The 13,449-nt window shown below is 41.0% G+C and overlaps 1 protein-coding gene across 3 annotated transcripts in view; it reads right to left on the bottom strand.

Moving 5' to 3' along the window:
• The window catches only part of LOC306871035 (protein Hook homolog 3-like), a 36,688-nt gene that overhangs the window by 19,718 nt on the left and 3,521 nt on the right, over nucleotides 1–13,449 (bottom strand). For 2 of the 3 annotated variants that reach the window (XM_079418697.1, XM_079418698.1), the window contains exons 2-8: nucleotides 9,638–9,723; nucleotides 8,342–8,414; nucleotides 8,202–8,252; nucleotides 7,945–8,077; nucleotides 3,166–3,233; nucleotides 2,579–2,641; nucleotides 2,400–2,483 (exon numbers count right to left, since the gene is read on the bottom strand). In XM_079418697.1, the coding sequence (XP_079274823.1) occupies nucleotides 2,400–2,483; nucleotides 2,579–2,641; nucleotides 3,166–3,233; nucleotides 7,945–8,077; nucleotides 8,202–8,252; nucleotides 8,342–8,414; nucleotides 9,638–9,723 (558 nt within the window). Of the gene's footprint in view, nucleotides 1–1,377; nucleotides 1,441–2,399; nucleotides 2,484–2,578; nucleotides 2,642–3,165; nucleotides 3,234–7,944; nucleotides 8,078–8,201; nucleotides 8,253–8,341; nucleotides 8,415–9,637; nucleotides 9,724–13,449 lie in introns of all 3 variants that reach the window. The other variant, XM_079418696.1, reaches the window with a different exon arrangement.

Here is a 13,449-nt window from a genome sequence, read left to right as displayed (position 1 = left end):
GTTCACTCACACACACACACACACACACACACACTATAAGACACACCAGGGTTATTAGTTTTCCATATGCAATCTATATTTTTATTTCAGTTTAAATGTTCTTTGCTTTGAAGTTATTTATTAATTGTTATTCTTATGCCTTTTATCAGTTTATCTTGCTCCATAACGCAACTAATCCTGCAGAACTACAGCACACAACACTTCCTCAGGAAACTGCGTCACAACATGATTGTGGTTTAATGCGTCTCATGGAAATGAAACCATTAAAGCTCACATTAAACGAAGCACGCCGGTCTTTTATTACTATAACAATGTTACGTCTGGGACGTAGTTCTTTCTCTATCTCTCTCGCTCTTAGGTGACTCTGTCCTAATTGGACGTGAAAGACGCACCTGCTGATTCGTCGCTGGGAAATCCAGCATCTTTTGAAATAGTGGGACGTTGGAAGTGGAAGGAGAGTGAGAGAGAGTTGGCATTGTTGTGTGTTGTGAATTGACTTTCGTGGTGACATACATAGTATTGATCTTTCTTTTTTTGTGTTAAGTGAGTAGTGTGTACCTTGATCTGTTTAGACCTTTATTATATTACTGTCCTGTGGTTTCAACTTTTTAGTTCATCTTACTCTCTTTGGTTTAGTAGGCTGGCGAATGTGCCGCTATTCTTTTTGTATGTTATTGTAAATATGGTAAATAGTGTGTTTTCTCACTATGAAGGCCGTAGGGACTGGGTGCCGTTTTTCTTTATTGTAAATAATGTTTTCTCCTGTTTTGCTTTAGATAGGGATTCAGGGAAGAATTCTGTCATTTCTTTCTTTCTTTTCTTATATAGGTTATTTAGACTCCCTGGGTAATAGTTAGTGTTATGTTTTTGTTTGTTGTTTTGGCTTTGCCCCGTCCCGAAGAGATGGCCTTTTTACTGTGTTACCACAACTGAGACTTAAAAAAAAAAAAGGGAACGAAAAGAAAACACCATTACAATGTATTCACCAGTACAATGTAACCGCATGTTTCCGATTTCTTTATGTTGTCTTCCCTGACCCTAGACCAGGGTCGTAACAATAAAAAAACCATCAAACAGTCTCTTCCTGTTTAAGTGGGCCAGGACTGATTGAAAATAAACTAGTATTTGTAAAGTCTTTGCAAGTTCAATGCAGTTTGCATTCCTACTGTATCTGTTACAACTGTCACTTGCTTTGTGTTTTCTATTACAATAATAATCCTGGCGTGCGCGCGCGCACACACACACACACACACACACACACACACACACACAGTTAAAGGCCCTGCACACTAATTAGGGATGTTAATCAAGCAGACAGCAAATTCTAGATGCAAAAACAGCAAAGGGTGAGAGCAGAAGAAAAGAAAAGACATTTACCCTCTCTTCTAGATCAATACATTCTAACCTCAGTCTATCTCGCTCCTCTTGGACGAGGTACGCCTTCAAAAGCAAGGCAGAGGACGAGAGGTTACCACATCAACAGCAGCACACTCAAACACGTCACAAGCATCGCATTCACCAAACCAACACACACACACACACACATCAGTTAAAGAGGAGAGCGTCGCTGAAGAGGAGGTGCTTTACCGTGTTTATCTGAAGCTGCTCTGCACAGATTTAATCCGTGCAGCGTTTAGTGACCAAACATCTGCTAATAAAGGCTATCTGATGTGAACCGGTCCTGATTATGAGGTTCAGCTGTGGAGGTGCCGATCAGGGGCGTATTACAGAATGTAGGTCTTAACTTCAGATATGATCTTAAATTAGGATTTTTCACAAATTTATATTACAGAAGCAAATATTAACTTGATTAGGGATTCTTATCCTATTTTATAAAATTGTATCTTATCTCTAGTTAGGAAATCTTAAATTGCATTATCAAGTTCGACAATCCACTCTCAGGTCTGAGGTAAGCAAAGGATAAACAAGGCCAGCTTTCTTTTAATTTCAGTGCCGTGGAAATGGAAACTTTGATAAGTTCGGTAGAAAAGGCAAAGCTGATGCTATTTGGTAAGTTTTCAGCTTCGCTCACTCATGAAGACAAAGACAGGGAGCGGGCAAGAGTTGAGCATTAACCCTACAGCTGTCTGTGAAGAAAAACATTGTTGGACAGCGCTATTGTAAGCGGTTTTCCATTAGCTTTCAAACAACTGTGGGGTTGCCCTAAAGTTAAGACAGTTTGTAGGATTTTTTTGTCAAGTTAGGAGGTTTCTGTATTCTCCCTTCCTATGTAGAGAAGATAAGATAATGCACTTAGGAAATGCTGTTTGTAATAGCTTTTGTCCTAAATCTGTTCCTAACTGAAATGACCATGCTTCCCAAACATAGGATTTTAAAAGTTAGGATCTTTCTGTAATACGCCTCCAGACGCGCGTGACTCGAGACGCAGGGGAAGGTACCTGCATGTCCAGCTCATGACATCTCTGAGCGATCTCCTCTTTAGTGGCCAAAGCATCGTTTAGATCCTCCACCGTCTTCTTCAGCTGAGCGAGAGGAAAACACACGTCACACAAACCAACCCTGCATTATAACTGCGCTCCAGATTCCTGTGAAACAGAACTCATAAAGCGGACGCTACCTGTCGGTCCAGATCAACATACGAGTCGCTTCCAGTGGACACGGGCATCTCTTTACTCATCAGCTGCGGGAACAACACACACATTAACACCAGCCTATAACACACACTGCTGGCCAAAATCAGTACAACACTGGTATCTTCAGCAGCTAAACATGGTTTAAAGTCAGTTATTTCTATCTTCTGCTGTAGTGTGTCAGTAGGAAATATCAGTTTACATTTACAAACATTCATTTAGTCATTAATTGTAATAATCCAGTGAGATGTTTGAGATCTGATCTGATCATCATCCAGATCATGAAGAAACAGAACAAACTGAGACTAAATCCAGAAGAACTGTGTCTCTGCTTCAAGAAACCTCCTGCAAAGCTCCTGAGAAACTCTGCTCAAGTGCACCGAGGACAAAAGCTGCTTTAAACACAAAAGATGCTCACAACAAATGTTGATTTCATTTAGTTAATAGTTAACTGATAAAGAAAATCTATTTATGACATTTATATTTGACAGCATTTTTACACAAGTTCCTAAAACTGTTAACAGCACTGTAACACACACAGCACATCCGTGACACGTGAGAGATGCTGACTGACCTCTTGGATGGCCGTCATGACCACGTGCTGCACAGACTCCTCCATCATCATGATGGTCTGGATATATTCTGCAAACAAGATCACAATGTCATCAATGAACTGGCATAACATATCAGAACTCACCCTATAATGACTAACGTCAACAACTGACCCTAGAAACCCCACTGACCACTCCTAGCTTGACTGTCATGTGTTACATTATCATTATTAACAGCTGAATATGACTGTGTTTCAACTCTGAATCAAACATATGATATATTGGGGAACTTTGAGGTGACCAGATATAATTGAACATTTTAATCCAGAGACCATCTGATAATTGATTCAATCTGACCCAATCTCTCAGGACCAACGTTTGTCATTCTGTGCATCTTTAGACTCACTTCATCTATAAACACACGCACACATGCACACGCACAGAGACTCACACTTTCTCGTTTGGCTCTCAGCGAAGGCGGTCACATTTTTTCTCTCCCTCTCCTCCCCTTACCTTCCCTTCCCTGCTTTGCTCTCTCGTCTCGTCTATCGTCTAATACTTGAGAGACTCTCTCTGCACTGCTCTCCAAACTGAAAAGTCATGGATTTGATCAACTGGTCTCTCAATGAAATTGACACAATTTTCTCGACGAGAAGTTTAGGTTCGGGGGAACCTGATTGTCCCAGCGGTACGTTCGCAGCTGGATATACGATGGACGCATGGGAAAGGTGGCAGGTCGTGTGTCTGGCGGCTCTTTCCGTGGAGGACATTGAAGATATCTACCTATTCGAAACCATGATAACAGGTCTTCTGCTGATTGGATTAGGCTTTGCCCTGGGTTATCGTAAAATTCAGGAAACGGGTACAGCTGTCAAAAGCCTCACTAGGCTGCCCGTTATGATTGAAGCAGTGGGCAGAACGGTCAGCTCTGAGACTATTAGCCGCAATATGGAGACTATCACGGAGAAGCTTTCGGATTTGAAAAGAAAAATTTATGGATTTGGAGACCAGAATGGACAAAGAGAGGTGCCGTGAAAATTGGAATACGGCTACTTGCACCAAGACTAAACAATCTTATCTTCTTTCGGCTCTCTCAAAACAGCACGGCCTCGGACAAGGTCGTGTTGGGAAACAACCCGGGAAGAGCACTGCAGGGTGACGCTCTTGCATTCCTTCCCCCCTTCCACAGACACCTGCGGATTGTTGACTCTGTCTGGGTCCTGATCAAGGCTGTCTCCATAGCAACGTGCTGTGTCGCTATCACATTCTGCGGACTGAGACAGCTTGATTTGTATGCCAGCATGACGGCTCCACAGGCACATACACACACACATACACGGATATGCATTCACCTCCTACCCCCGATCCCTCGCCTTCGTCGCTTTGTTCCGCCAGCCTGACAAGCGGGTCTGACCGGCGCAGAGAATGGCTGCAGGACAGGATGGCTGCTTGCCGGAACTGGATTACTCCCCTGTTGCAGTTGTGTGACTATGTTGTTGATTGACTATGTGCTTTTTGTTGCTGGGGTGTTTTTTTCTGTTCTCACACTGTACTCTCATAAGAATATAGTCTGTGAATTATTTTTTTTTTCTCCCCCCTCTCCTCATGTCAAGCTGTATCTCTTCCTATAACACCTACATTTCACTGCTGGTTATACTCTGTATGATTATGTATGTGACATAAATATTACTTACACCCACATGTTGGTTTTTGTGGTTTATGGGGACTCTCCATAGGCGTAATGGTTTTTATACTGAACAAACTGTGTGTGCTATTGCCCTACACCAACCCTACACCTAAACTTAGCCCTCACAGGAGACTTTGTGCATTTTTAGATTTTCAAAAAAACACCATTTAGTATGTTTTTTAAGCCTTTTGAATTACGGGGACATAGGCAGTGTCCTCATAAACCACCTTCATATTGTAATACCTCTGTCATACCCATGTCATTATACAAATTTGTGTCCTCATAAACCACAAAAACATGCGCACACACACACGCACGCACACAGAGAGACTCACGCACTCACACAAACTCAGTGCGTTTACTGACCTAATAAACTCTTTTGGAGTCAAGCAAAACGTCACCGGACTCATCGTTTTAATAATACGCTAGATTTAATTATATCGAATGGAATTGATCTTACCAATATAGATATCGTACCTCAAAGTGATGATGTTACTGATCATTTCCTTGTATCGTGCATGCTGCGTATTACTGATATTAGTTATATGGCTCGGCGTTATCGTCCGGGCAGAACTATTGTTCCAGCCACCAAAGACAGATTCACAAATAACCTGCCTGATTTATCTCAACTGCTCTGTGTACCCATAAATACGCATGAACTAGACGAAATGAACAGCAACATGGGCACTATCTTCTCTAATACATTAGAAGTTGTTGCCCCCCTCAAATTGAAAAAGGTTAGAGAAAACCGTACTGCGCCATGGTACAACAGTTATACCCATTCTCTCAAGAAAGAAACTCGTAATCTTGAGCGCAAATGGAGAAAAACTAAATTAGAAGTTTTTAGAATTGCGTGAAAAACAGTATGTCCAGCTATAGACAGGCTCTAAAAGCTGCCAGGGTAGAGCATATCCACAAACTCATAGATAAGAACCTTGGATTGTTTTGGTTATTATTTAGCACAGTGGCTAGATTAACAAATAAACAGACACGCCCGATCTAAATATTCCCTCACAGTTTAATAGTAATGACTTTATTAATTCTTTACTGATAAAATAGATAACATCAGAAATACAATAACGAATGTAGATTCTACTGCGTCTAGTATTTCAGCTTCATTCATCGCACCCAAAGAAAAACTGCAGTGCTTTACAACTATAGGACAGGAAGAGCTAAATAAACTTATCAGTGCATCTAAACCAACAACGTGTTTATTAGATCCTGTACCCACTAAATTACTGAAAGAGTTGTTACCTGTAGCAGAAAAACCGCTTCTCAATATTATTAACTCATCATTATCTTTAGGTCACGTCCCAAAACATTCAAGATGGCGGTTATTAAGCCTCTTATTAAGAAACCACAACTAGATACTAATGAACTGGCAAATTACAGACCCATTTCAAATCTTCCGTTTATGTCAAAAATTTTAGAAAAATTTGTGTCTGCTCAGTTGTGCTCCTTCTTGCAAAAAATGATCTCTATGAAGAATTTCAGTCAGGTTTCAGGCCTCACCATAGCACAGAAACTGCACTTGTTAAAATTACAAATGACTTACTTCTTGCTTCAGACCAAGGCTGCATCTCATTGCTAGTATTACTTGATCTTAGTGCTGCGTTCGACACTATAGACCATAATATACTCATAGATCGATTACAAAACTATACTGGTATTCAAGGGCAGGCTTTAAGATGGTTTAGATCCTACCTGTCCGATCGCTACCACTTTGTTCATTTAAATGGAGAGTCATCTCAGTTATCACCAGTAAAGTATGGAGTACCACAAGGATCTGTCCTAGGTCCTCTGCTATTTTCAATATACATGTTGCCTCTTGGTAATATTATTAGAAAATACGGGATTAGTTTTCATTGTTATGCTGATGATACTCAACTATATATCTCAACAAGACCAGATGAAACTTCTAAACTATGTAAGCTAATAGATTGTGTAAAAAGTGTAAAAGATTGGATGACCAATAATTTCCTCCTATTAAATTCAGATAAGAGAGAGATATTACTTATTGGACCAAAAAACAGTACACAGAATCTCTTGGATTACAATTTGCAACTAGACAGATGCACTGTTACGTCCTCTAAAGTCAAAAATCTGGGTGTTATATTAGACAGCAACTTGTCCTTTGAAAATCATATTTCCCATGTTACAAAAACAGCATTCTTCCATCTTAGAAACATTGCCAAGCTTCGAAACATGCTCCCTGTTTCTGATGCAGAAAAGCTAGTTCATGCATTCATGACCTCTAGACTGGACTATTGTAATGCACTGCTAGCTGCTTGTCCTGCATCTTCAATAAACAAGCTACAGATAGTCCAAAATGCAGCGGCTAGAGTTCTTACCAGGTCAAGAAAATATGATCATATTACCCCAATTTTACAGTCTCTGCATTGGCTACCTATTAAGTTCCGTATCATTTACAAAATATTATTACTTGCCTATAAGGCCCTAAATGGTTTAGCAGCTGCGTACCTAACTTGTCTTCTACCACGCTATAATCCAACCCGCTCCCTAAGGTCGCAAAACTCTGGACTTTTGGTAGTACCTAGGATAGCAAAGTCCACTAAAGTAGGTAGAGCTTTTTCACATTTGGCTCCCAAACTCTGGAATAGCCTTCCTGATAACATTCGGGGTTCAGACACACTCTCTCTGTTTAAATCTAGATTAAAGACACATCTCTTTAGCCAAGCATTCACATAATGCATCTTATAATCTTGTACTGCCGTTATATCTGATCAAATGTACATTATTATTCTTTAGCTTGGGTTGAACAATTTATTTTTGCTTAGATGGAACAGCAGCTACGCTAATTATGTCTCTATTTGTTTCTCTGTTGATTAACATCCTGTGGTAACTAGGAATGACAGAAGCTTCAGTCTGGATCCAACCCTTAAATGATCTGAGATGACCGAACACCTGAGAAAAGATGATGCCAACCCCTCAGAGGACCTCAGAGGATGCCAACGCTCAGACAACATACAGAATTAACAAATTTTGCCATAAGTTAAATATATTAAGGTTCTGCAATATATAAATATATACAATTTGTATCGTAAAAAGCGGTATACAAATAAACTTGAACTTGAACACACACAAACACACACACCCTGTTTCTGTTCACAGTTGACAGCGCAGCCCAGGATGAGCTGCAACATTCGGCCGAGCTCTGCTGCATCTGAATGCTCTGCGATGAGACTGACGTCTGGAAGAGTGAAATCATTGATCTGCTGCCCCAACACCTGCAGAACCCCAGCGGACAGAGAGGTCACAGGTCGATTCAAGAGAAGGAAGCATCTGACTGTTGCATATAATAGAACAGCATAAAAGTGTGACTTCAGCATCACACAGACAGATGCGTCTCACCTCATGGTTGTAATCCAGAATACCTTTCAAAATTTTCTTTAAATTGCTGATCTGAAAAAAAAAAAGACAAAAAATTGAAATTGAAAGACCCTGTAAGATGTGTGAACCGAACACAAGAGTAACTGAGAGCGGATGAATACCTTTAACCTCCAGTTGTCTCCAACATCAGGTTTAACACGACTGATCCAAGCGTCAGTGAAATACATGGCATCTCTGAGAGAGAGAGAGAGAGAGAGAGAGAGAGAGAGAGAGACATAGAGAGAGACAGAGAGAGAGAGAGACCGAGAGAGAGAGAGAGAGAGAGAGAGAGACATAGAGAGACATAGAGAGAGAGAGAGAGACAGACATAGAGAGACAGAGACACACAGAGAGAGAGAGAGTCACACATCATGAATGACCGTCATTGAGCTGCTCATCATGTTAATGAGGTCAGGTTAATGAGGTGTTAATGTCTCATTCATTTTCATCCACAGATCAAGTGTACATCATCTGTAGGCGATATACCCGTGAACTAATTAAATAAATAATCTGTCTCTATCGTGGCTCCGCTCACGTGAATCTTACCCTTTACATGCATCTTAAATCCTGCCAGTTTAAACTTTGAAGCGATTATAAACTTTCGATTCACACTCACACTATGATCAAATGACAAGAGTGAAAATCATTCACAGCTCCTGATGAGGATCAATGTATGATTATTTCATGCAGTGAAAACAGCAGTGTTTTAAAAGAGTGTGTGTACTATTCATTAATACTATCGATCTGACTGCACTGAGATCAGATTAGAACTGAACTGATCTGAATAATAACACTATTGTCTTCTGTAGAGCTGCTTTACAGCTGAAAGTTTGTTTCACACTTGATGAATTTCACAACATTGACATTTATTATTTTCCTGTTAATTACTGTCAAGCTGCTTTGAAACAATCTGTGTTTTGAAACAAACGTGACTTACTTGTACAAGTTATTCTTAACATTTTATGAAATTTCAATACTACCTAAAATTTTGGCATCACACTAACCATGTGTATGTGTGTGTGTGTGTGTGTGTGAGAGTGCGCGCGTGTGCGAGTGAGAGTGTGTGTCAGTGAGAGTGTCAGTGAGCGCGTGAGAGTGCGCGTGCGAGTGAGATTGTGTGTGTGAGTGAGAGTGCGAATGAGAGTGTGTGTGTCAGTGAGAGTGTGAGTGAGAGTGTGTGTGTCAGTGAGAGTGTGAGTGAGATTGTGTGTGTGAGTGAGAGTGCGAATGAGAGTGTGTGTGTCAGTGAGAGTGTGAGTGAGAGTGTGTGTGTCAGTGAGAGTGTGAGTGAGAGTGTGTGTGTCAGTGAGAGTGTGAGTGAGAGTGAGAGTGTGCGTGAGAGTGTGCGTGTGTGAGTGCGTGAGAGTGTGTGAGTGAGTGAGAGTGCGTGTGAGAGTGCGTGTGTGTGTTTCACATACATTTTCTGCAGGACTTGTGCCATGGCCATTCCGCTGGTCAGCTCGTCCACTGCTGAACACGGCGCCTCCACACCGAACGTCTGGATCTGAACACAACACACAAACACTAAATGAGACGCTGAGCCTCATCTGTGCATTTATGTTTTACACCACAGCTGTTATTACATGAACTAACACTCATTTTAGATGTCACACGTGTAGTTGGGAAACTCTAGCGTGTGCACCTCTCTCTCTCACACACACACACACACACAGGCTCCATTCACTTCTGCTTATGCAATCACACCGTAATCTGCATTAACAGCTAGCTCTCAGTTCCTGGAGATGCTTTCTCTCACGTTTCCACAACGGAAAGGGTTTTTGCATTCAGGAGCTCTGGACGGCAATCAAAACACAATCTGTCTTCACGCTGGAGCTCAGCATCAACACAAATGGCTATTGTGCTGCTGAGGTTTCCTCACTACCATCACAGCATCACACTGAGCTCAGGATCAGGACAGGACGTCCCACCCACAGGAAACAGCTGGGCTCGCGTCTGATAGCAGCTCTGTGAGGAATGTGAGACGTCAGCGTGTGTTTGGGCGTGACGTAGGGCTGCACGATTAATCGGAAAAAAAATTACGATCTCAATTCATACATAAATGCGATCTCATTTCTAAATGACGGCGATTCACTTGTGTATTTCCCTGCATTCAGATCATGCTGCATTCACGCGTTATTGGTCACTCACACAACAAGACATCTTTTTCACCACCATCTGACCAATTAATACCAGCACTTACCTATTCTATTTATTTATTTATTTATTTATTTATATTTATTTTAATAAAATCCTTGCTATGTGAACTGAGCTAAACTAACTGAGACTTGTATTTTGTTGCTCTGTTTGCTTCTACAATGTAAGTGGCTTTGGATAAAAGCGTCTGCTAAATGACTAAATGTAAAGTTAAGTTTTGCAAATACTTAAAGGCAATCAACTGTATTCATCAAAATATTTTATTATATAATATATCCACGTTATCTAACTGCAAATATAGCATATACTGCCTATTATCTAAAAATAAACCTTAACTATAACGCGTTTCATAAAATACAGCTACTGGTCAGATTTCCGAGAGGTAAACTAATGCGTTAAAATGGCAAAAAATACTGTAATTTCCTCAACTTTCTGGCGACTGTGCTTGAGAAGCACTGAAATGAATGGGCTTCAATGCTGAAACTATGGTTGTTTGGAGCTATCGGCTGCTGCATGACACGCTTTACTTCTGTATTCCTGAGCTCCTGTGGAAGCCTATGGGAGTGTCTCAACGGCTCTGGTGCTGACGCGCCGTCATAGTGATGACAGCCAATCACATACTTTACTGGTGCTGCATGAACGGGATTGGCTAGCGTCTGCGCTAGGGTATTTGCATAAGGCGATCTGATTGGCTGACGCCTGCGTTGTCGCTTAAAGTTTTCAACTTCTGTCGCGTGCAACGCCAGCGACGCGAGGGACCCACAATGCAGTTCGGCAACGCTTGACGTCACTCCATTCAAAGTAAACAAGAGGCGTTGACGCCGACGCCCCGTGTGAATGTGAACGTTTTTATTTATTATTGTTAATGTTCTCATGTTCAACAACTTAAAGCTTTAAAATTATTCACTTTAAGGGGTCTAAAATAAAGAAAAGAGACCATTTTTTGTTACTCCAGCACTTTATTATACTGAATATCCTGTGGGGTTTTTATGGGGTTTTGTACTTGAGTGCAATACATTTTGGTTGAAAAAATGAGAATCGTGTAAAAGAATCGTGATCTCAATTCCCATGGAGAAAAACGCTTCACATCTTGAGCAGAAACCCTTCAGAGACTCACTTCACTTCTGCTTCCTGTCTGCAATGCACTGAACGCACCACAATCTGACATTTTCTTGTGAAACTCGATGGAATCCAGGTTTAAAAAAAAAAAAGGACATTGATATAATGTACTTAAAGTGCTCTATTTTTGCGCACTAATTTTGTACTTAATATACTATAAATTATTCTTCAGTACTTCTTACGATAAACTTAAGATCAACCAAGTACTCAACTGTGCTATTTTGGGACATTATGAATATGAAGTCAAATATGCTTTTAACATACTATCTCTGTATTTAAAAATGTATTTAGTCACCACCTCAAGCCATCTTTCAGACACTAATACACTCAAGTGGTGACTAATTACACTTTTTAAATACAGAGATAGTATGTTAAAAGCACAATTGTGACCCTGCGTCACAAAAACAGTCATATAAGGGTCAATTTTTGAAATTGAGGTTTATACATAATCTGGAAGATGAATAAATGCACTTTCCATTGATGTATGGTTTGTTATGATAGGACAATATTTGTCTGAGATACAATTCTTTGAAAATAGTTGCATCTCAAACATTTCTGAAAACATTCAGAAATGTTAGTATTGTTATTTTACTGTTGTTCTGTAAAATAAAAAATAAGACAATAATAATTACCCTACAACAGCTCTATACATTTATTATAACATTCACACAGTGTTCAGATTGGGATCTGTAATATATTCTAATGTTTTAAAAGCAGTCTCTTCTGCTCAGCAAGGCTGCATTTATTTGTACAATAAAACTAAATATGAATTCAGTAACTTATTAATTTCAAGTTAAATTGTGCATTGTTGGCATAATGTCTGATAGAATGTTAAAAAAGGTTCAGTGTAAATATTTTTAAATTGTTTTGTAATTAATTTTTTTATTTGAAAAGCAGGACAAAACAGTAAAAAGCACATTTTGGCTATTTAATTAAAAATGGCAAAATTCGGAATAATGCAAAAAACCGTGTTCGGCTTCAGCCCAGTGTTTCATTTCAGTGCATCCCTAACAAATATACCTGCGCTACTTCTGACGCCTTTGTGCTCCAGTGTCACATTTTAGTTCATATTCTTGATGTCCCAGAATAGCACAGTTGAGTACACTTAGATGTTCTTAAGTTACTAGTACAACATTAGCGCGCGAAAACAGAGCACTTCAAGTACATTATGGAAGAGTACTTTTGTTTTTACCTGGGAAGTGAGTGCTGATATTATGACTTTGCCTTCATCACATCAGACAGTTATTACATTCGTAAGAAAGCTTTTATTTCTGTAGCGTAAGGTTGTGTTTGTGTGCTGTGAACTGGACTGAATGGAGCAGTAAATCACAGCGCTGCTTCCCTTTTGTTCGGTCAAGCACCGCCTGCAGTGTTTCAGCACAGAGACCGCGGCAGTGTTTCAGCACAGAGACCGCGGCAGTGTTTCAGCACAGAGACCGCGGCAGTGTTTCAGCACAGAGACCGCGGCAGTGTTTCAGCACAGAGACCGCGGCAGTGTTTCAGCACAGAGACCGCGGCAGTGTTTCAGCACAGAGACCGCGGCAGTGTTTCAGCACAGAGACCGCGGCAGTGTTTCAGCACAGAGACCGCGGCAGTGTTTCAGCACAGAGACCGCGGCAAGTGTTTCAGCACAGAGACCGCGGCAGTGTTTCAGCACAGAGACCGCGGCAGTGTTTCAGCACAGAGACCGCGGCAGTGTTTCAGCACAGAGACCGCGGCAGTGTTTCAGCACAGAGACCGCGGCAGTGTTTCAGCACAGAGACCGCGGCAGTGTTTCAGCACAGAGACCGCAGCAGTGTTTCAGCACAGAGACCGCGGCAAGTGTTTCAGCACAGAGACCGCGGCAGTGTTTCAGCACAGAGACCGCGGCAGTGTTTCAGCACAGAGACCGCGGCAGTGTTTCAGCACAGAGACCGCGGCAGTGTTTCAGCACAGAGACCGCGGCAGTGTTTCAGCA

The sequence above is a fragment of the Barbus barbus genome, assembly GCF_936440315.1.
Source record: "Barbus barbus genome assembly, chromosome: 6".
Classification (NCBI taxonomy): domain Eukaryota; kingdom Metazoa; phylum Chordata; class Actinopteri; order Cypriniformes; family Cyprinidae; genus Barbus; species Barbus barbus.
This window is presented reverse-complemented; position numbering and strand designations above follow the sequence as displayed.